The sequence below is a fragment of the Cricetulus griseus genome, chromosome 3 (genome assembly GCF_003668045.3).
Source record: "Cricetulus griseus strain 17A/GY chromosome 3, alternate assembly CriGri-PICRH-1.0, whole genome shotgun sequence".
NCBI classification, from domain to species: Eukaryota; Metazoa; Chordata; class Mammalia; order Rodentia; family Cricetidae; genus Cricetulus; species Cricetulus griseus.
Window position 1 is genome coordinate 90718060 of NC_048596.1, and position 24184 is coordinate 90742243.

Genomic DNA, 24184 nt, shown 5'->3' on the forward strand with positions numbered 1-24184 from the left:
TACCAGTGAGAAACTGGAGAGCTGTCCTGAGGGGCCGTAGAAATACTAACAAGGAGGTTATGTCTGGATTCAGACAACGCCAGTTCAGAAAAACAACAGTGAGCTAGGGTGAATTTACTTGTGACAGGCTGGTTAATGGCAGGAAAGCATTTGTTTTGAACCTGAAAACCTGGACTCTAAACTCATTTCTGCCACTCTGTGACCTTCCTAGGTTGCACCTTGTATCTGGGACTTAGTTTTTTGCCTCAGGTCTTAAATTTTCCACGACTTTCAGACCAGGACTCGAGCTTCCCTGGCGCTGGTGACCTATTTGTAGAGCAATTTAAGGAACCTTCTTCAGTCCGGAAGCGCCAGCTAAACCGGCTCAAGCACTTCCGGTCGGCGGGAACAAAGCGTCTGAAGTACTCAAGGCCTCACTTCCGCGTGACGAAAGCTGCGCAAGAGATGCGGATCCGCAGGCTGCAGACCCGTGACTTGGCATTAGGACTGCTCATGCGCCTCTCGCGCGTGAGGTAGGTGGGCGGGGCCCCGGAGGAGGCGGGGCCCAGCCTGACTTGTCTCGCGGTTACTGGGCCTGCGGGAGCGCGCGAGGCTTGTGGGCGGTGCTAGGCGGGTCCTAACCCGGGATCAGTGGGCGGTTCTGCCCCGAGCGTAGCTGCCCGAGGTTGTCTCGGGCCAGGGGTCGCGCCGGAAGTGGCTGTGCCGCGCGTCCTGGTGTTGGTAGGAAACTGCGAGAGGAATTCAGTCATTGAAGGGGGCGCGGCACCACTGAGCGATCTTCGCGGCCCCCTGCAGCAGCCATGGCGAAAGGCCGAGTCGCCGAGCGAACGCAGACGGGGGCGTTGCACTCGACCTCGGCGGGGCACCGGGCAACGGGGACGCGTGGTTCCTCCACTCCTGGCAGCAGAGACCACCTGAAGGGTGAGTAGACCTGCGGGCCGGAGCTGAGGCTACTCCAAAGGCCGGAGGGGCGGGTACCCCAGCAGGTCGTCCGGAAAAACGGACCTTTCAGCTCCCAAGGACCGCAGCAGGAGAGTGGTGTACTTGGCGGGGGGGGGGGGGGGACGGGACGGGACTGCACCATAGAGGATCAGACTCCTAGTAGATACTTTCTCAGGAGACTTCAGTTAAAAGAAGCGATGACGCTGGCTAGTTGAAGCTCAGAGAGACAATGAGGTTGGTTACCCAGGCTACCTACTAGGCAGGTGTTCAAGAGTCTTGAGGCTTCATTTGCATTCTTTTATAGATAGATGAACAAACTGAGGACTATGCAGGTACATGACTTGTGCAGAGTCACAGAGCCAAACTAAGGTAGTTATTAAGTCCTTAGAGGTGCCACTTGAAAGTGTCAGATCCTGTGCTTCCATTTGCCCTGCTTTGTAACTTTGAGTTTTGTTTGTGTTTTTGTTTTTTTCGAGACAGTTTCTCTGTATAGCCCTGGCTGTACTGGAACTTGCTCTGTAAACCAGGCTGGCCTCGAACACAGGGATCCACCTGCCTCTGTCTCCCGATTGCCGGGATTACAGGTGTGCGCCGCCACCACCCAGCCCCAGACCGTGCCTTTAAAATAAGTAAATAAACAAATCAAATCAAATTCAAGCTGGGGGTTCAGTTTTTAAGACTCAAGTGTGGAGAATGAGACTAAGCCAAGCTCTAGGTTTCTTGTAGGGGTGCTATCCAGGTAGGGCAAGCCTAATGATTGTCATTTGGCTTGAGATAGTTTTCAGTTGTGTGGGTTTGTTTGGTTTTTGTTGTTGTTCATTTTAGTTTTACTAAATAATAATATCTCAGAACTTTCCAAGTTTCTTTATGGTGGTTTCTTTTATCAAATGACTTGCAAACTACACATGCATAAGCCGAAGGATAGAGATTCGAAGATGTGCTCTCCGGGAAGTGTTTAGATACATCTAGGATAAGGGGGGCGGGATTATGAGCTGTGGGAAAGAGTAGGCTTAAAGGTTAGTGTGACCCCTTTATGTGTGTCAGTAAAGAAGTCAGTCTGCCACCAATGGAGGTTTTGTTTTGTTTTTTGGGTTTTTTTTTGGTTTTTCGAGACAGGGTCTCTCTGTTTGGAGCCTATCCTGGCACTTGCTCTGGAGACCAGGCTGGCCTCGGACTCACAGAGATCCTCCTGCCTCTGCCTCCCGAGTGCTGGGATTAAAGGTGTACACCACCACTGCCCAGCTTTGTGGCCCTCTTATGTGATAGGATTTAGTTTACTTAGTATCTTGCTGTAGTGGTGTCATTTAGTAACTAGTTAGCAACTGATTTTCTAGGATTGGAAAAACAATTTTTATTGGTTGTAGATAGCAACTTGCCATTCCAAAAAAAAAAAAAAAAAGGCAAAAAAAAAAAGATTCTAATAACCTTTGATTGAAAACTACTAAGTGATAGATTCTTCTTACAAAATTTCTAACACTTTAGTGTATGGCTTTTGTTTGTTTTTAAGATAGAGTCTCAGGGGCTGGAGAGATGGCTCAGCAGTTAAGAGCACTGGCTGCTCTTTCAGAGGACCTGAGTTCAATTCCCATAACCACATGGTGACTCACAACCATCTGTAATGAGATTTGGTGCCCTCTCCTGGAATGCAGGAATATATGCAGGCAGAATACTATACATAATAAGATGACCCAGAGATCTTTCTTCCTAAGCTTCTGTGTACTGAGATTCCCAAGAATGGACCACTATATACCAGGCCTTAATAGTTTTTTGTCTGTGTGAGAGATGGTCTTATTAACTAGACCAGGCTAGGTTCCATTGTTTTTTGTTTTTTTTGTTTTTTTTTTGGCAGTCTTGTCTCTATCTTCCCAGTACTGGGATTGCAGACAGGTGCCATAAAAGTGACCTTTTATGCATGTGAGGTTTTTGGTTTTTTTTTTTTTTCTTGTTTTGGGTTTTTTTTTTTCTTGTTTTAGGTTTTTTTTTTTTCTTGTTTTGGGATGTGCACTCGTGTGTGTGTGTGTGTGTGTGTGTGTGTGTGTGTGTGTGTGTGTGTGTGTGTGTGTGTTACACAAATTTCTGTGGGTGCTTACACTTGGGAGATGGATACAGGAAGCTCAGGAGTTTCAATCATCCTTGATTACATTTTTGAGTTGGAGGCCAGTCTGGTCTACATGAAACCATCTCAAAAAAAACAGAAAACATAGATGTTTGAAAAGGTTAATTTTTATTTTTTGAGGCTACATTCATGCGTTTATTTACTTATTGAGAGGGATTCTCACTGTATATAGCCCTGACTGAACTAGAACTCATTATGTAGACCAAGCTGGCCTCAAACTTACAGAGATCCATCTGCTTCTGCCTCCTGAGTTCTCAGAGTGTATTGAAGATGTTAAACAATTCATAGAGCAGGATTTAGAAGGAGGGAAGTCTGTTAACTTTTAACAAAAAAATAAGGATAAGACAAGGGGCAATGGTTTTGTGAACAGATGGGATAGAATGGAGGTGTTCACTAAAGTAAGAGGCAGGGCCCTTAGGTACAAGGAGAGTTGTAACAGGATTCCCAGATTGAAGCAGGGAAAGTATATGGACTTGTAGGTTGACAAAGCATGACTCTTTCTCAAGCAGTACCTTTGACCTGGGGAAAGTTGGAAAGCCAGATAGGTGTGTAAGTTTATAATATTAGATAATAACATTAATGGAGCATAGTTGTAGGGTTGGAAGATTTGGAAGCTAATGCATTTCAGGTGCAGGCATGGTGGCTGCCCAAGCTAAAGCACATCCATCTATCATATACAAAGATGTGTTAGGTGGGGCTGTGGTGGCACTCGCCTTTAATCCCAGCACTAGGGAGGCAGATGCAGGTGGATCTTTGTGAGTTCCAAGACAGGCTCCAAAGCTGCAACAGAGAAACCCTGTCTTGAAAAACAAAACAAGAAGTACTATACATGGTATAGATTCAGGTGGAAATTATATATAAAAACATTTATAATTGAATTATGCTTAGAACTATAAATGGATTGCATGCTGCCCTTTAGGTTTGCTAGAATTATGCAGAAGCATTATTGGATCATAGTTATTAGCATTGTTTACCATGTGTGAAAGTAGTGACACTTTTTCTGTGTTGTTTTACTTTGCTGGTGAGTATAATAATGGCTGATACAGATGGAAGTGCCTCAGTTTCAGTGAAGAGAATAGGTGTCCAGTTAATTAAACCTTAGAAGTTATCAGTCACTCTCAAACAAGTAGCAAGTAGATGTGTACTCAAAACTCTGGTTGGTTAGTGCTCTGTAGTTCAGTTAACCATTTCTGAAACTTGTCCCAATTGCCCCCTAACTTAGGACTAGTGAATCCTTAGTGCAGGGAAAACAAATTAATTCTCCAGATAATATAACAAATGCCTTTTTTAAGTTTTAACTTCAAAGCTGAGACACATGCCTTTAATTCCAGGGCAATGAGTCTCAGAAAAAAATGTTTTAACTTCAAAATACTGTTTAAATTCTTAAAATGTATTTATGAACATACAGTACAGGTTAGAAGGTTCTTTTCCCCCATCTGTTAATCTTTAACTAAAAATTGCCATTATTGTGTCCACCAAGTAATCTGGCCTACCTATGCAAATTTTTTTAAAGATTTTATTTATTTATTTATTTATTTATTTATTTATTATGTATACAACATTCTGCTTCCATGTATATCTGCACACTGGAAGAGGGCACCAGATCTCATAAGGGATGTTTGTGAGCCACCATGTGGTTTCTGGAAATTGACTCAAGACCCCTGGAAGAGCAGTCAGTGCTCTTAACCTCTGAGCCATCTCTCCAGCCCCCCCATGCAATCTTTAAGCCCTTTTGAATTCATGTTCTTTATGGTGGTGGTGCCTGCTTGGAAGCAGAGGATGAACATAATAGATGCTGAGCATACAGAGAAGTATGTTTTCGTCTGTAACTTACATAGAATTTACCAGGAATGGGAGAAGATGAGCTGTTTGCTCTAAGAAATCATTCTTATGTCCACAAATGCTTTCCCATTGAAAAGTAATTCCTGGTTTTTATTTTAAGTTAATGTTAAATTATATTACTATTGCTGGGTAGTGATCGAGAAAGCCTTTAATCCCAGTACTTGGGTCGCAGAGGCAAGCAGATCTCTGTAAATTCAGGCATAGACTGGTTTACAGAAGGAGTTCCAGGATAGCCAGGGCTACACAGAGAAACCGTGTCTCATAAAACCAAAACAAAAATTATATTACTATTAAATACTCTGAATTCATGGACTTTCTTCTGATGAAATAAGCTAAAACTTTGGGCTGGAACAAGTTAATTCTAGATGGTAGGTTAAAATTTTTTCACATTTTTACTTGTTTATTTATTGATAGATAGATAGAGCACATGTGTATGTGCCAGAACACAATATTCCAGGGTACATATGTGGAGGTCAGAGGACAATTTGTAGGAGTCTGATCCGGCTTTGCTTTTTGTGGGTGTCAGACATGAAATTCACGTTGTCTGTCAGGTTTGGTGGCAAGTGCCTTTATCTGATGAGCCATCTCCTCAGCCTTGCAGTTTTTAAAATAGGTGTGACTTTAAGAGACAACAGGATATATGTATCTCCAAAACTACATGTATAATACATCTTTGCTTTGTGATAGCCCATTGAAAACTTTCTCTATAACAGTTTTTGTTTGTTTGTTGAGACAGGGTTTCAGGGTTTCTCTGTCTAGCCTTGGCTGTCCTGGTAGAGGCAGTAGACCAGGCCTGAAATGCCAGGATTAAAGGTGTGGTCTACCAAGACTGACCCTCTTTTTTTTTTTAAGATTTATTTATTATGTACACAATGTTCTGTCTGCAGGCCAGAAGAGGGCACCAGATTTCACTACAGATGGTTGTGAGCCACCATGTGGGTGCTGGGAATTGAACTCAGGACCTTCGGAAGAGCAACCAGTGTTCTTAACCACTAAGCCATCTCTCCAGCCCCCAAGCCTGGCCCTCTTATTCTCTTCTAAGACTGCTTTTTTTTTATGAGAAAACCAATTAGCCTTATGGAAACAAGATGTGAAGGTGCGTGCCTGCGTGTGTGTAGGAGAGAGTTTTTTTTTTAAAGATGTTATTTATTTATTATGTATATAACATTCTGCTTCCATGTATGCCTGCACACCAGAAGAGGGCACCAGATGTCATTATAGATGGTCATGAGCCACCATGTGGGTCCTGGGAATTGAACTCAGGTCTTCTGGAAGAGCAGTCAGTGATGGTAACCTCTGAGCCATCTCTCCAGCCCCCGAGAGAGAGTTTTTGAGGTAGGGTCTCCTTGTGTAGCCCAGGTTTGTCTCCAAATCTCAGTTCTCCAGCCTCAGCTTCCTAATTACTGGGATTACTTAAGGCATGTGCTGCCATCTTGCCTAGTCTTCTGTCCTAGGAACAAAAGATACATTTTTTTTTTTTATCGAGTTGGTATTAACACATACAAGTGTTTGTAACTTGTTTTGTGTGTTGTGTGTATGGTGCATACATGTGCGTGGGTAGGTATGAGCACTTACAATGGTACATACAGACAGAGCCCAGAACAGAAAGATGTCTTCCTTTATTGCTTTCTTCCTTACTGCCTTAAGACAGAATCTCTCTTACTGAGTATGAAGCTCCCCTTTGGGCTAGGCTGGCTAGATATGAGTCTGGGGATTCTTTGGGACTCAGTACTCATGTTTGGATATGTGCCCTCTTACTCACATAGCCATTTTCTCAGCTCCATAAAAACGGTTTTGTTATCAAAGGTTTATTTTTATGTGAGTTTGGCTGCATGTATGTACATGCCTCACCTATTGGTGCATGTGGAAGCTCGAAGAGAGTACCATGTTCCCTGGAACTGGAGTTTCAGATGGTTGTGAGCCACCGTGTGAGTGCTGACAACAGAACTTTCAAGAACAGCTAGCTTTACCAGCCTCTGCAGTCCCATAGCTATTGATTCTTGAGGCAGAGGTCTTGTTATCTATCCCAGACTAGCCATAATTGCACTGTGTATCCCAGACTGACCTTAGACTTTGAGCAATTCTTCCTTCTGAAAGTTGGGCTTACATGTTTGACCTGACTTGTAATCTATTTATGTGTGTATTTATATATATATATATGTACACATTTGTGTGGGTGTATGCATGTGGAGGCCAGAGGTCAGTGTGAGGTGTCTTCCTCTATTTTTTTTTTTTTTTCTTTTGAGATGAGTCCTCACTCTGTAGCCCGGGCTGTCCTAGAACTTTATAGATGAAATTGTCCTTCAATTCAAAGATACTTCTATGATTCTGCCTCCTGAATGCTGGGAGATGGCCAATGAGTGGTTCTTACAGCAATTGAAGTAATTAGTTTAATGTCAGGGTTTTTGGCAAAAGTATGAACAGTTTTGGGGAGGAAAGGATCTGAGGACGTTATTAGTTAGCTTGAAATATGTTTTATTTTAATTATACTTTTTTTTTCTTCTTTCAGACAAACCATGTGCAGAAGCTGGGTCAGCAAGAATGTCACTCCTTATACTGGTGTCCATTTTCTTATGTGCAGCTTCTGTTATGTTTTTGGTATATAAAAATTTTCCACAGCTTAGTGAGTAAGTATACAACAAGAGAAACTAAAAATGTCTATATATTTTAGAGATGAAGTGAATTAAAAGCTAAATTTCCTTTAGCAACACTACTATAACCGTACTTGAATACCACCTCTCATGGATTATAGAAGTCTATGAGCACTGTTACATCATATTTTCCACCTTCCTGCCCTTTTGTTTTTTAAACAGATCTCTCTTTTTTGTTGTTGTTGTTGTTGGTTTTTCGAGACAGGGTTTCTCTGTGTAGCTTTGGAGCCTATCGTGGCACTCGCTCTGTAGACCAGGCTGGCCTTGAACTTATAGAGATCGGCCTGCCTCTACCTCACAAATGCTGGGATTAAAGGCGTGTGCCACCAACGCCCCCACTAGACAGATCTCTTATCTCTTTGGTTTGGTTTAAACTCCCTGTTTTCACAAAGCTTGACCACCTCCCTAGTCTGAGTTATAGGCATGTGCCACCATCCCAAATTTTCATCCAGGGTTTCTTGTAGGTTAAGCAAGTAGTCTACCAACAGAGATATGCCCCCCCCTTCCTTCCATGTTTCTTTCTTTAAATGAAACAAAACTAGAATTTATTAAGAAAAGGGTAGGATAAGTGTGGTGACACAAGTGTGTGTTTAACCCCAACACTCCAGGGACAGAGGTTGAAGTAGGTAGATCTCTGAGTTCCAGGACAAAATGGTCTACAAAGAACAGGGTAATAGTCTACATCCAAGGGTTATCAATGATTTCTCAAGCTAGAAAATTACCTTCCTTGACTCTTGATTTCTTTTCTGTGAAAGGCTTTCAAGTTTTTTTTTTTTTTTTCAAACGTGATTGCTAGAAGACGTTTTATTAATTTGTGTGTGTGCAAATGTGTTTTGTTTTGTTTTTTCTTTTGAGACAGGGTTTCCATGTAATGCCTTGGCTGTACTGGAACTCACTCTGTATCAGGCTGGCCACAACCTCAGAGATCCTGGCCTCTGCCTCCCCAGTGCTGGGATTAAAGGTGTAAATAACCACTGTCTGGCTAATTTGTATATTTTTTTGAGTCAAGTTCTTTTTGTTGTTGTTGTTTTCTTTTTTGAGACAGGGTTTTTCTGTGTAAGATTCCTGGCTGTCCTGGAGCTTGCTCTGTGCTTGAACTCACAGAGATCCACCTGCCTCTGCCTCCCGAGTGCTGGGACTAAAGATCATAACTGGGACCATCACTGCCTGGCTAGTGAGGAGATTTTTATATTATGACTCTATGTATGTGATTTCTTTTTCAATGTATATTTTAAAATTTTCTGTGTGTGAGATGAGAATGTATGTATGTATATAAGTTTTTGAAGCAGAATTGAAGTTTTTATTAAAGACATTTTAAACAGATCTTACACACTGGATTAATAGAGCCTCTCAGAAAGAAAGTTAACACACCCATGTGGACTTTTCTTTTCTTTTTTTTTCTTTTTTTTTTTTTTTTTTTTTCCCATGTGGGCTTTTCAAAGGAGAGTCTTCTGCCTGTCTATTAAGCAAATGTTAACTTTTTTTTGAGACAGGGTATGTATGTATATATGCATCCATCCATTCATCTATGTAGCCCTCATTCAGGAATGAGGCTACTACTCATGATAAACACTAAGCTGGTCTAGAACTATAGAGGTCCTCCTGTCTTTGCCTCCTGACATGAGTTTAAGTTTAGATCCTTTGTAGCTTTTGATACTGGAATAGGAAATAAAGAGCTGATTTAAGGTAATTTTTTGCTTCCAATCTGAGTAATTACATACTAGTAGAAAATAATGTCTACTATTTCTAGTCTACTGTTTTTCTATGTATTTGTGTACATGTGTATGCTTCACACTTCTGTAGAGTAGTTTTAAATTTTATCAGCAAGAAGCCATTTTAGTAATTTAAGTTTTTTTTTATAGTACTTAAGAAAGGTAGCATGCAGCTAGGCGGTGGTGGCTGTGCATGCCTTTAATCTCAGCACTCAGGAGGCAGAAACAGGTGAGTCTCTGTGAGTTCAAGGCCAGCCTGGTTAGCCTGGTCTACAAAGTGAGTTCCAGGACAGGCTCCAAAGCTACAGAGAAACTCTGTCTTGGGAAAAAGAAAGAAAGAAAGGTAGCATTTAGCCAGGTGTGGTAGTATACATCTGTAATCCCATCGAGCAGCTCTTTAGTCTGAAGCAGGAACATCAGTAGATCCATAAGCCCTAGATTAGGTTGAGCTTCAAAAACAAAAAAGAAAATAGCTTTCTGTCATTGCCCTGCAATGGAAACAACATAAAAGTATATTAAATTCAAAGATGTCTTTAATTTTATTATTTTATTTATTATTTATTTTTTATAAATAGGGTCTCACTATATAGCCCTGGCTGTCCTGGAGCTCACTAAGTAGACCAGGCTGACCTTAAACTCATAGAGATCCACCTGCCTCAGCTTCTGGAATCCTGGGATTAAAGGTGTATGGTACCACTTCCCAGTTTATTTAACTTTTTTTTCTGAGACAGGGTCTTACTTTGTAATCTGGCTGCCCTGGAATTTACTATGTTGACCAAACTAGACTCTTAATGTGTCTGCCTCTGCCTCCTAGTACTGAGATTAAAGGCATGCACTACTGCATACTGCATCCTACTTACTCCATTTTTTTTGAGACATTGTCTTCCAATGAAATCCAGACTGTCTTAAAACTCCTGCCTCAGCCTACACACTAATTGGGATTATCTAGTAGCTGATATTACAATTGTGTTCCACCTCCCCTGGGTTTTTACTTTTCCCTTGCTATTTTCCTTACTATTAGCTGCCTTGTTTAGAAGTGAATGATTTTTTTTTTTTTTTTACTCATAAAATTTTTATCTGGGGGTTTAAGGCCAGCCTGGTCTGTGTAGGGAATGCTAGGCCAACCAAGCTTACATGATGAAACCCTGTCTCAGAGAGGAGATATAGAAGGTTAAGTTTTCACTTCTTTTTTTCTTTTTTTTCAAGACAGGGTTTCTCTGTCCTGGAACTCTTCTGTAGATCAGGCTAGCCTAGAACTCTCAGTGATTTGCCTGCCCCTGCCTCCCGAGTGCTGGGATTAAAGGCATGTACCACCACTGCCCTGCAAATATGTTTTTAGTATGTTAATACCTATAACTCATTAATATTTAAATTAAAATTAAAGCCAATATTGAAAGAAATATTTTTAATCTTTGGTTTGTATCATTTTGAACTTTAATGTGTGTGTTTATAGACTGTTAAATCTAAAAAATGTGAATTTGTCCTATTACAGATCAATTGCATTGTATCATTTTGGTTTAAAACTCCATGTTTTGAATTTGACTTTGATTTTTATCATAGAATTCTGGTTTCTGAAAATTTTTACATTATCATTTTTATTTCTTTAGAGAAGAAAGAGTGAATATGAAGGTTCCAAGAGATATGGATGATGCCAAAGCTCTAGGAAAAGTTCTCTCCAAATATAAGGACACCTTTTATGTACAAGTATTGGTGGCTTATTTTGCTACATATATTTTGTATCCTTTTATCTGAAAAATGTTTTCTAATTTCTTCAAGATGAGGTTCTAAAGGTCTACTGTTTAAGTAATGAGTGTTTTCCTTTTAAAATGTTAATGCAGAGGCCAGTGAGATGGTTTAGCAGATAAAGGAGATTGCTGCCAACCAAGCATGTCTTGTATTTGATTCTTAGGACCACATGGTAGAAGGGGAGAACCTGTTCTCTGACCTCCATACATTCCACTTACACACACACACACACACACACACACACACACACACACACACACACAAATTAATATTTAAAAATAAATAAAGCCTTTTTTTTTTGAGGCAGGGTGTCAATGTGTAGCCCTTGCTTGTCTGGTTCAGACTGGACTTGAACTCACAGAAATTTATGTGGGAGTGCTGCAGCCTCCCACAGTGCTGGGATTAAAGGGGTGAGCCACTGACATTAAGACTCGAACTCTCAAACTTTAAAACTTTGTTGGGGCCTGCTGGTTGTGGTGCAGGCCTTTAATCTCAGCATTCCAGAGGCAGACAGATCTCTGGGAGTTTCTGGTCAGCCTGGTCTACAGACCAACTTGTAGGACAGCCAAGGCTACACAGAGATAAACTGTTTCGAAAAACCAACCAAAAAACCCAAAGAAACAAAAACTGTTGGGGCTTTTTTTTTTTTTTTTTTTTGGTTTTAAGACGAGTCTCAGAGGTAAGTGAACAAACACACACTAGCTCATGCAGACAATGGAGCAGTTGTTATGATAAAGCTTGAAGGGAACCTTGTGTGGATTCCATGGCTCATGAGGGTGACAAGGGGTGGGGCACGGGACAAATACGCCAGGTAGACAGAGCTTAGTGAGAAGTTTTATTAGAAAGGGAAGGGGAGGTGGGAAAGGAAAGAGAAAAGAGGTAAGGAAACATAGAGACAGAGGACAGAAGAGAGAGAGAGACAGGAAAAGTCCTGTCTGCCCCAGGGGAACCTGGGGAAAGAGAAGGTCAGGGAAAGAGAGCTGGAAACAGAGAGAGCGTGTGTGTGTGTGTGTGTGTGTGTGTGTGTCTGTGTGTGGGGGGGGTCTTGTTTGTTTTTTAAGGAACTCATACAATTAGGAGGGGATAGTGGTGGGGATGGCATAGGGAAGGCATCGGAGGGCTGGGAATAGGGAGTAGACTTGATCAAAACAAATTATGTGCATGTATAGAATTCTCAACCAATAATTTAAAAAAGAAATAAAGCCAGGTGGTGATGACACATGCCTAAGCCCCAGTACTCCGGAAGCAGAGGCAAGTGGAGCTCTGTGAGTTCAAGGCCAGCCTTGTCTACAGATCGAATTCCAGGACAGCTAGTGCTGTTGTACAGAGAAACCCTGTCTTGAAAAATCAAAAATAAGCAACAAACAAACACAAAAAACTGGAGTTTCTACATATCCCTGACTGTCCTGGAACTTGTTAAAGGTGTGCACCACCATACACCCAGACTGGTTTTCTACTTCTTTGTAGTTGCAGGGATGAAACTTAAGTCACTAGGCTCCAAAGCAAGTCTTCAATCCTCTCTAGCCCTTCTTGTACTTGGCTTTTTTTTTTTTTTTTTAACTTTATGTCTTCTGCCAGCATGCCAGCAGAGGGCACCAGATCTCAATCAAGGTGGTTGTTGGGAATTGAACTCAGGACCCCTGGAAGGAATAGTCAGTGCTCTTAACCGCTAAGCTATCTCTCCAGCCCCCCTTCTTGTACTTTGGAATATTAAACTCACAATATGAAAAGATACACTATTTTAGCAGGTGGTGGCGGTCAGCAATGCACGCCTTTAATCCCAGCGGATGTAGGTGGATTTCTGAGTTCCAGGCCAGCCTGGTCTAGATTGAGTGCCAGGACAGGCTCTAAAGCTACACAAACCCTGTCTCGAAAAATTAAAAAAAGAAAGAAAAAAGATGCACTTTTTAAATTGAGTAAACAATAGGGAGAGATTTGATTTTGGTGCATATAACAAAGATTTCATTTTACTAGCACAAGGCTATTAGAACTAGGTGAGCTATGTAGACATGAGAAAAATTTAACTTATGTGTTGTACTGTAGTCTATGTGTCAGATAATGTTATCATTTTAAAATGCAATCCAAGTGAATGCTGGTGTGTGCTGGGATTGATCAAGGACCTCCAGTTGACTGAGTACCTGCTTCATTACTGATCCTTAGCCCAGCTCCTAAATATTATTGATGGGACTTTAATTTCTTCTCTTTTGTTTTTTGAGGTTTTTGTTAGTTTTTTTTTTCTTTCTTTCTTTCTTTGTTTTGTTTTGTTTGAGACAGGATCTCATTGTATAGCCATGGCTGATCTGGAACTTGCTATGTAAACCAGACTGCCCTCCAACTCAAAAAGATCCGCCTGCTTTTCCCTCCCCAGGGCTAAGATTAAAGGTGTGTGCCACCCAGCTGGCCCACCTCTTTCTGTACTATTTCTCTGAAATATACTCTGTAGTTTATACTCATAACATATTTCTACTCAGACTTGGCACCTATCAGTGTCTTTAACAGTAGCCATATAGCTCCTATAGTGTCTCAAACGTCTACATTAAAAAAAGAAAGGGGGGGGGCTGGAGAGATAGCTCAGAGGTTAAGAGCACTGACTGTTCTTCCAGAGGTCCTGAGTTCAATTCCCAGAAACCACATGGTGGCTCACAAGCATCCGTTATGAGATCTGGTGCCCTCTTCTGTTGTGCAGATATACATGGAAGCAGAATGTTGTAAACATAAAATAAATAAAATCTTTAAAAAAAAAAAAGAAAATACCCAAACAAACAATCCCCCAAAAAACAAACAAAAAAAATGGTGTTTATGTTTTAAGACAGGTTCACATGTAACCTAGGCTGCCCTTCAAAACCCTTATCCTTCTGAATCTATCTCCTAGAGGTTGGGTTTTTTGCATTTGCTACTATGCTTGGCTATTACTTTTATTCTTTTTTTGGCTGTACTTTTAAAAGTTTCTTACTTAATCCTAGTATTATTCATTTAACCAGTTTTTTGTTTTTTATTTTTATTTATTATATATATGACATTCTGCTTCCATGTATATCTGTACACCAGAAAGAGGGCACCAGGTGTCATAACGGATGGCTGTGAGCCACCATGTGGTTGCCGGGAATTGAACTCAGGACCTCTGGAAGAGCAGTCAGTGCTCTTAACCTCTGAGCCATCTCTCCAGCCCCTATTTGTTTTTGGTTTTTGGAGACAGAGTTTCTCTGTGTAGCTTTGGAGCCTATCCTGGCACTCGCTCTGGAGACCAGGTTGGCCTCGAACTCACAGAGATCTGCCTGCCTCTGCCTCCCGAATGCTGGTATTAAAGGCGTGGGCCACCAACGCCTGGCCGACCAGGTTTTTTTTTTTTTAAGTGGTAAGTATATACTGAGTACATATCTTATGTTTGAGTATTGAGTATTAAAAAACATAGTTACTAAGCAGCTGGAATAATGGGAGAATGATAGATAGAGACACAGCATAGTTAGTACAGCCAGTCTACATTAGTACATATTAGTATGCCTTTAATCTCAGCACTAGGGAGTAGAGGCAGGTGGATCTCTTGAGTTTGAGTCTAACCTGGTCTACAAAGAAAGTTCTAGATCAGCCAGGGCTACAAAATGAGACCCTCAAAAACAACAAAACAAAAACCCCAAAACAAAAAATACATTACTCAAGACTTTTTTTGGCCGAGCTGCCTAATTTGTCTCTGTCCAGTGTATTGGGTGTTTGTCCTCGATTTCCTTTTAGCATAATTTTACCAACCTTGTGTTTATTTGCTTGTTTAAGTTTTGTGTTAATAGTTAGTAACTCTCTTAGAGCTAGAGGCATTCATTATCCTTTACCACAGATTGAGTATTCTCAGTCCTCAAACCAGTATCCAGAATCTCCAAAGTATGCAACTTGTTTTAGTGCAGATATGATACCACAAGTAGAAAAACCCTCCTGAGCTCCTGGGGTAAGTTTCAGTCTAACACAAAGTAATAATACTACATAAAATTACTTTGGGGTTATTAACATAATTTCTGAATTGTAATTTTCCTCAAATGTTGAGTTAGTTTTTCTTGTGAAAATTCCACTTCATTATGTTTTAATCCTTAACTTAGAAGTTCACAGTTTGCAAACATTTGCTATTCCAGGTTCCATATTTCTCAGTATACTTTCGGGGTTTCTTTATCCTTTTCCACTAGCCTTATTCCTTGTTTGTTTGGTAAGTATGTGAAATGAATTGGGAGACTTGGGAAAATAAATAGAACATTGAGGTTGATTAATTAACAGACTTGTGTTTCCTGTTAAATCTATCATAAGGAGCTGTTGAGAGTTTGGTTTTCTCTTGGTGGTGGTGGTACACACCTTTAATCCCAGCACTTGAGAGGCAGAGGCAGGTGGATCTCTGTGAGTTCAAGGCCAGCCTGGTGTACATGGCGAGTTCTAGGATAGCCAATGTTGTTACATAGAGAAACCAAACTGTCTTGGAAAAAAAAAAGTTTTGTACTACAGACTAACATAATTACATAGCCTTTCTTTCCTGTTGGTTTTTGCAGTTCAGATAGCTTAAGAGTGTAGATCGACACAGTGAGTCCCTGGGCTGGACGTAGTATCTTTATGTATAGCTATAGGGGGAAATGGGAAGGGCTATTTATTCTTTTTTTTTTTTTTTTTTTGAGATAGGATTTCTTTTTGTAATAGCCCTGGCTGTTCCAGGACTTGCTTTGTAGACTATCTGCCTGCCTCTGCCTCCTGAGTGGAATGCTGGGATTAATGACTTATGCTACCACACTGGGCTAAGGCTCCTTATCTTTAAACTGAAGGATAGCAGTAATTATTGGATATGATTGCAAAGTTTAATTGGAAGTACTGATTTTTTTTTTAACTGACCTTGCTTTGAGTTACAGTTTGAGAAAGGACTAGATCAAATTGGTTCTTATTCTCTAAATAAGAGATGTAATATAGATTGCTCTGCCTGGCCCTGAAAGAGGTCAGCTAAGTAAATTCATCTACAGGAATGAGAATGGGAAGGTACAAAGTGCATGTGTCTTTATATTTTCCAGTGTTCTGGACTTGGTGCCTCATTCTGCTACATGCTCTCCTATTTAGTTGGAAGACCTGTTGTATACAAATACCTAACAGAGAAAGCAGTAAAATGGTCACAACAGGTAAGCATATACTTTGGTTTTGTAATGTAAGAAATTTTTAAAAAATAATATTTTTGTTCTTAGAGAATTTCATACAGTGTATTTTTACTATATTCACACATGCCTGTTTTCTCACTATGTATCCCTGGTGGGCCTCAGTTTGTAGACCAGGCTAGCTTCAGATTCACCTCTATTATCGCCCTACCTCTGCCTCTAGAGTACAGGGATTAAAGGCTTGGGCCACTACACCTATAAGAACTTTATTTTAAAGCATGTGACGGTTAGTTATAAATTGTTGACTTGACACAAAGTAAAATATCCTGGGAAGAGAGACTCAATGAGGAATTGTCTAGACCCAATGAGGAATTAATTGCCTTCCTATATTCTCTATTCCCCACCCAACATACTAAGTCTAATTAGTGTTGCCATCACATTCGTGGGTGTAGGGTAACCTACCACCTCAGAAACATGACCCCCTTCTTTTATGTTTTCTTTTAATTCTGCTTTCTTTTTAAAAACTTGTTCATTGAAGGACACCTAAGATTGCTTCCAACTATCAATAGCTTCTTAGCTAGGGGTAGAACCTCATAAATCCCTCTCCATCCATGCTGGAATGTTTACTGTGCAATTAAACATTGCTTAATCTTGTGCAAGTAGCCATAGCTGTTGTAATCATGAGAGCAGTGGCCATGTTACTCCTGACATCATTCACAGTATTCCTTCCAATCCTCCAGCTCTTAAATTCTTTCCACTCCCTTCTGTGATGTTCCCTCAGACCCATTTAGGTCTGAGCATTCCACAACTCACTTATTGTCAGCACTTTTGCCAGTTATGTCTCTGCATTGCTGCCTACTGCAAAAAAGTAGGACTCAATGAGGAATTTTGAAAGCAGCACCAATCTACAGATATAAGCATGAAGATTTAGAAGGCTTTGACAACATACACATTTAGCAAGACAACAGTAGTTTGTTTCCCTCTAGTGTATGAACTCTCTAGCCATACAGTGCCACAGTTTGAGTTTTTTGTGATATGACCTTGTTATATGGCGTTTCATACATGTATACAATGTATTTTGATCATCTCCACCCTCTATTTCTACCCCTAATTCCTTCTAGACTAACTTCTCAAAACACCCCCTCCCAGTAATGTCAGTATCCTTTTTTTTTTTTTTTGAGACAGATTTTCTCAGTGTAACAGCCCTAGCTGTCCTAGAACACACTTTATATGCCAGGCTGACCTTGAACTCACAGAGATCCGCCTCTCTGCCTCCCAAGTGCTGGGATTAAAGGTGTACATTAGTACCACCCAGCTAAGCCTTTTTTTTTTTTCTCTCTCTCTTCTTAATGCATCACACTTAATACATCTAGTTGGGGCTGTTCATGTGCTGATAGATGTGGAGAACCCTGGTTTATTTTAAATTGTGGATTATAACTTGGGTTATAAGTGGATAGGTTATCCCTTTGAAAACAATTTGTGTTTGTATAGAATATAAATTTATGTATTTGATAACTTTATGTATGAAAGTAACTTATAAAAATTATCTTTTGACGAGAATAATATTTGTGGAATGCAAATATGAACATTGGTGCGTGTCATGATTATGTTCTCTGTCTTTCTCTTTTGTTGGTGTTCTGCTGAAGATCCAGACCCTCACTCATACAAAACCTAGCACTCTGCCACTGAACTGCATACCCAACTCCTCTGACTTTGTTTTGTTGTTTTGAGAAGGGGTCTCACTGTGTATCCCTGGCTGGCCAGGAACTCACAGAGATCTACCTGCCTCTGCCTCCCAGAGTGCTAGGATTAAAGGCTGAGCCACCACTACCTGGCCAGATTTTATTTTTTGTTTATGTGTATATGTGTGTCTTGTGTGTATATCCATGTCTGTGGAGGCCAGAATAGTGTCAGATCCCCTGGAGCTGGAGAAACAGGTAGTTAGTTATGAGCCATCTGATGGGTGGGTACTTCCATCTGAACTCAGGTCCTCTGGAAGAGCAGCAGGTGCTCTTGACTATTGAACTGTTTCTCTAGCCCTAATAATTGTACTTTTTTGAGACAGGCTGTCATGTAACCTATGTTGGCCTTGAATTCCTGATCCTCCTGTTTCTAACTCTCCCCATTAGTTTGTTTGTCTGTTGTTTTGTTTTGTTTTAAATCAGTTAGTAGAAGTCATTGCCAATATGAAAGCATCCCAAAATTAGTCACTTCATGTTTTGTGCTGATGTAGCATATTGTCAGTGGGTAACTGAAAAGCTTTCATTCAGCTTACTGTTCTTAAAGCATTTCAATAGGAAAACTGCTGTTTTCAGTCAGGATCTCTGAAAAGACTGGCAGTGGTTAATATACTGCACACAGGAAAATGCTACCATAATCTCTGTGGTGTATTAGACTCTTTGTGACAAATGCTGGAGAAAAACACAGGCATGATTTTGTTCATTCTAGGCCAGTGGTGGGATAGAGCATTAAGCAGAGGAAGTTTGTTTCAGAGTCTTTTCACCTCATGGCAGAGAGGAACCAAATAGAGAATCCTGGGTGGAACCAAGATACAATTCTAAGCACACCCTTTAGCTAGGGTGTGGTAGTTTGTTCCTTAAATCCCAAACACTCAGGAGGCAGAGACATTGGACAGATCTCTGAGTTTGAGGCCAGCCTGGTCGATAGATGGAGTTCCAGGACAGCCAGAGTACATAGAGAAACCCTGTCTCAAAAACAAAACATACAAAAAAAGAACACCCTTCAGGTAGCCGACTTCTTTCAGCTATGCCCCACCACCCATTTTCCATAACCTTTGATAGTTCTACCAATTAGAGACCTAGGTCTCAATACATAGAGTTGATGGGGGACATTTTACTTATACATGTGGGAGGTGGGGGTTGGGGGGAGGTTCTGGGTATTAAACCCTGAGCTTTGCACATGGTAGGCAAATGCTGTACCCAGAAAAACCCACATTGTTTCTGTTGGGTAAACTGTAATATATCATGAACAAGAATTTAAGGTATTTTCTATTAAGCAGCTTACTTTTCAATACTGGTCTTAATTTATGCCCATTCTTTTCTAATTACAGGTAGAGCGTCATAGAGAACATCTCATTAACTACATTATATTTTTGAGAATCACACCATTTCTACCTAATTGGTTTATTAATATTACATCTCCTGTGATAAATGTGCCATTGAAAGTGTTTTTTATTGGCACTTTTCTAGGTAAGACCTCTGGTTCATGCTGTGTGACAGCTCATTGTGTGCATGTCCAACTGTCCAGCTGGCCTAGATTGCCTGCTGTGTACAAAATCACCAGTACCATATATAACTCTTGGGCACAAAGCCTGGCCTAGATAAATAGCTTGTTCAGTGTGTTATGTGTTATCTCTGTAATGATGAGTACTTTCTATTAGATGTTATTTTAGTAACCTGAGATTGAGCAGTACCCCCTCCCCAAGTGCATGCTAGTGTTAGTGTTACTAGGACTCAAACCTGGGGCTTTCCTATGCTGAGCCAGCAGCTCTATACCACCAACATTCTTAGCCCAAAGAGAACTTTTTATTTCCATCCAAACTCTGCCCCAGCAGCCCTTTCTTCCTTTGACAGCTAGAGCCAGTTAGATCAGAGATGACAGGCTCTCAGGGTCACAAGCTTTATTGGCTGAAAGTTCTTCTTATGAACCTGGACTGCATGTTCCCTGGTGAGTATACCAGGTTCCAGGTGCCCTCTGGCCTTCCGAAGGACTTGATGGGTGATGACTAGTAACTTGACAGAGATAACTTTTTCATCTCAGATGCACAAACTTCATTGTATCCCCAGCCTGATTTTTTTCCCCCCAGATAGGGTTTCTTTGTGGAACAGTCCTGGCTGTCCTGGAACTTGCTTTATAGACCAGGATGGCCTTGAACTCACTGGGATCTGCCTGCCTCTGCCTCCCAAGTGCTGGGTTGAAAGGCATGTGCCACCACCATCCAGCCTGAACAAAATTTTTTTAACTAAGCTGTCCGTCTCAGTAGACAGAAACATTTAGTTTCTGTTTTTGAACTTTTTCCTTTCATTCTAATCAAATGTTGAAATCAGTTTAATACTGTTATTAGAAGTGTAGGAAAAGCAAAATCAACAGACATCAAGGAATTGACACCACATTTTGAAATGAGTAAGTGGACATAGCAATTCATTTAGGAGAGTTGAGTGCTTGCCTAATTACAGTATACAAGGGCGTGGGCTTGATTCCCAGAACTGGAAAAAACAAACAATAACACATCAAAACCCCCAACTTTTGTGAATTCTGCCCCCTTTTTTATAATCTATTTTTAATGTACATTGGTGTTTTGCCTGCATGTATGTCTGTGTGAGGATACTGGATCACCTAGAGCAGGAGTTATAGACAGTTGCCATATGGGTGCTGGAAATTGAACTCTGGTCCTCTGGAAGACCAGCCAGTGCTCTTAACGACTGAGCCATCTCTCTAGCCCCTGAATTCTGCCTTTCTTTAGAAAGAGTACTGTGTTTCTTTGCAGTTTTAAATAGCTTAGATTCAGCATGTATTGAATATTTGTTAAAGTTTGAAACTTATGCGTTCTGAGGGTTTTTTTGTTTGTTTGTTTCTTTGTTTTGTTTTTTTTGTTTTTTGTTTTGGTTGTGTCTGAGGGAGAGAGTATGCATGTGAGTGTAGGTGAAGGTAGCTGTGGATGTCAGACCCACCAGATCTCCCTGGACCTGGAGTTCTGGGTGTTTGTGACCCACCCAACATGGGTGTTGGAAACAGACCCTGATCTTCTGCAAGAGCAGCAACCATTCTTAACCAATGAGCCATCTTTCTGGTCCTTGTATTTACTTCATATTGTACACTGCTGTGTCTACTCAGACTTTAAGTATCTTTCTACCTTCTACTATTTTTGTTTCTGATTTGGAGGTAGAACTTCAACCCAGGTCCTTTTGCATGATTGGCTGGCACTCTACCATTGAGTTATATTCCTAACCCTTATCATTTTAATTTTAAGTCTCTTCTACATAATATGTTCAACCTGTTTTTTTTGTGGGGGGGTTGGGAATGTTGGCAGTGCTTGGGCTTGAACTTAGGGCTTTATGCATGCTAGGCACATACTCTGCCATTGAGTTAGAGCTCCAGCTGTCCTTTTTTTCTTTGCACTTTTTACTTTGAGACAGATTGCTTAGGCAAAGCTTGCTTGATCTCTAATGGCTTTCCTGCCTCAGCCTCCTTAGTAGTAGTAGGAATTACAGGAATGATTAACTTTTAAATCATACTAATGTTGTGAAGTTATTCTTTGGATGACATTTTTTATTTGTATTTTCATTTGTCTTCTCAAATTTTCTGGCTTTTAAAAATTTTATTATCCAGCCGGGTGGTGGCGGCCCACACCTTTAATCCCAGCACTCAGGAGGCAGAGCCAAGAGGATGGATCTCTGTGAGTTCGAGGCCAGGCTGATCTCCAGAGCGAGTGCCAGGATAGGCTCCAAAGCTACACAGAGAAACCCTGTCTTGAAAAACAAAAACAAACAAAAAGAAATGGTGCACTTTTAAAATTGAACAACAGGGAAAGATTTGATCTTGGTGCATATAACAAAGATTTCATTTTACTAGCATAGGGCTATTAATAGAACTGGATGGGCTATCTAGACAAATGAGAATGAGTAACACCTGAAATTAATTTTACTTCCATGTTGTACTTGAGTCTATATGTCAGACAATTTTATCATTTCAAAATGTAATTCATATGGCAGACACTTGTGGTGCATGCTTTAAATCCCACCACTCAGAAGGCAGAGGCAGGTGAATCTCTGAGTTCAAGGCCAGCCTGGTCTAAAGAGCCAGTTCCAGGACAGCCAGGAATACAGAGAGTCCCTGTCTCAAAGCAAAACATAATGTAATTCATATGAATGGCGTGTGTTAGGATTGTTCCAAGGCTTCCTATTGCTAAGTACCTGCTTTAGCTGTGTTCCTAAAAGATAATATATAATGTGATTTGGGGGTTCTGGAGAGATGGCTCAGTGGTTAAGAGTACTTGTTGCACTCAAAGAGGACATGGGTTTAGTTCTCACTATCCATATGGAGGCTCAAACCTACCTGTCTGTAACTCTAGTTCTAGGGATCCGATGCTCACTTCTGGACTCCATGGGCACTACATGCACATGGTGCACTTACATTCATGTGAGCAAAACATGCATGCATATGAAAAGAAAATGGTGGTTTTTACTTTGACAGGCTGCCAGTGCCACTCACTTGCTATTTTTTGTTTGTTGTTTTAGGTGTTGCACCTCCCTCTTTTGTAGCAATTAAGGCAGGAACAACTCTGTATCAGCTTACAACAGCAGGGGAAGCTGTTTCCTGGAACTCAGTATTTATTCTGATGATTTTGGCTCTTCTTTCTATTCTGCCAGCCATCTTCCAAAAAAAACTAAAACAAAAATTTGAGTAAAAATTGTGGGGTTTTGTTTACCACCACCGTTACTACCATCATCATCATCATCATCATCTCAGGATTAGCAGGTGTATCTATCCATTTGATGTTTTGAAATCATCTCTTCAGTAACTGGAGGAAGGATTTGAGACAGTTAAAATAATGCATTTATGCTGTCATAAGGTTTATGAGCTGTATCTTAGAAAATGCTGTGCGAGAGCAACTCTGATACATCATTCATGTGGCTTAATTTGGAATTCTTACTCTGAAATGATTAATTGAATTTAGTGTTTTTTTTCTTTTCTGTCTGACTAATAACTAAAATAGTGAACTTGGGTACAGTGGTGCATTCATGTAATCCTAGCAGCTCAGGATACTTAAGGCCAGAGGATTGCTAGTTTGAGACAAGCTTGAGCAACACCCTGTATTAAAGTAAAATAAGGTACAGTGAAATCAAATAAAAAATTCAGACCACAAACTAAATACTTGAGACAAAAGGGGGGCTTTATTTTCTTTCTCTTTTCAGACAGCACTTTCCATAGGCTAGTGAATGTACCAAGGATGAGTTATTTAAGTTTTTCTTGCATATTTTTTATCATGGATTAGTCTGATAATTTAAATTCTGGCCAGTCTGTTTTCATCCTTTTTCTAGGTTTTACAGTATTTCCACCATACATATATAAAATGAGAATTATATGCCTGTATCATATTGGTGTTGATAATGTATATTCAGATAATAATATTTTGTTATAGTGTCTTTATTATCTCAATGGGGTTCTAAAAGTAAGTACTCGAAGCGTATAGTTTTTAGACATTAATTATTTTATACTGAAACATCTGGCAGAAGCATTAGTGTTCTAATGACTGTAAATTTTGCCTCATTAATATGTCTGTTCATTAAAGAGTGTATTGTATAATTACCTTTTATGCATGATAATCTGTGGATTGCTTTGTTGCCTTTCTTCTGATGACTTCCTGTTTGGGATAGCACTGTTTCCCAACTGTATAGCTTTTATTTTCTTACTTCATGGAGTAAAACAATTTCTTGGAAGAGACTCCTTTTGGCTATGTGGGTATGCCCTTCACTCCTTGCCAGGACAGAGTGATGTAAAGCACTGTAAGATCCAGTTGGTGTCTTGAATAATTGCTTTAGCGGTGTGGGAAGTCCTTGTGTTTTTATTATTCATAGTGTGATCATTGAAGCCCATCTCTCCTGCATAATGTGGACTAATCTTTTTCTGTCACAGTATTAATATGTGAATATATTACAAATACAAGGAAAGTAATATTGATCGATAGTGTAGTCTTGTGTCCTTTTGTGTTAAATTGTTATGTCTAGCAAAGTTTTCTTACCAGAGACGGAGCAATTAAAGCTTTTTTTATTTTTATAGGTGAATCAAACACATAGCTGTTTGGGACAAAGCTTACTAATATTATTGTATAAATATCATTGAAGCTGGGCATGGTAACATGCTTGCAGTCCCAAGACTTGGGATGTAGTGGTTCAGAATAATCTTTGGCGACAGTTTGAGGCCAACCTGGAGTGCGCACATGTGTGCGAATTATTATCAGGCCTGTGCAAATAAATAAGAGCTTGGGTTTGGGAGAGACCCTGCTATTTATTTTCATTTGTATATGGTGCTTAGTCTATACTGAGA

The 24184-nt window shown here is 40.3% G+C and overlaps 1 protein-coding gene across 4 annotated transcripts; it reads left to right on the forward strand.

Moving 5' to 3' along the window:
* The first annotated feature begins 640 nt into the window (after positions 1 to 640).
* Positions 641 to 23822, forward strand: Tmem41b (transmembrane protein 41B). Of its 4 annotated transcripts, none has more exons than XR_003484294.2 (7): positions 645 to 921; positions 7410 to 7527; positions 10871 to 10999; positions 15098 to 15198; positions 16040 to 16144; positions 19188 to 19326; positions 22375 to 22507. XR_003484294.2 is itself a non-coding variant. In XM_027410063.2 (7 exons), the coding sequence occupies exons 1-7, from the start codon at positions 801 to 803 to the stop codon at positions 22542 to 22544; spliced, it is 876 nt and encodes a 291-aa protein (XP_027265864.1). In that variant the 5' UTR covers positions 649 to 800; the 3' UTR covers positions 22545 to 23822. The 4 variants fall into 4 exon arrangements, 3 of the variants coding, with proteins under 3 accessions (XP_027265865.1, XP_027265864.1, XP_027265866.1); XM_027410063.2 differs by having other exon boundaries at positions 649 to 921; positions 15105 to 15198; positions 22375 to 23822; XM_027410064.2 differs by lacking the exon at positions 19188 to 19326 and having other exon boundaries at positions 641 to 921; positions 22375 to 23822.
* The last annotated feature ends 362 nt before the right edge of the window (positions 23823 to 24184 follow it).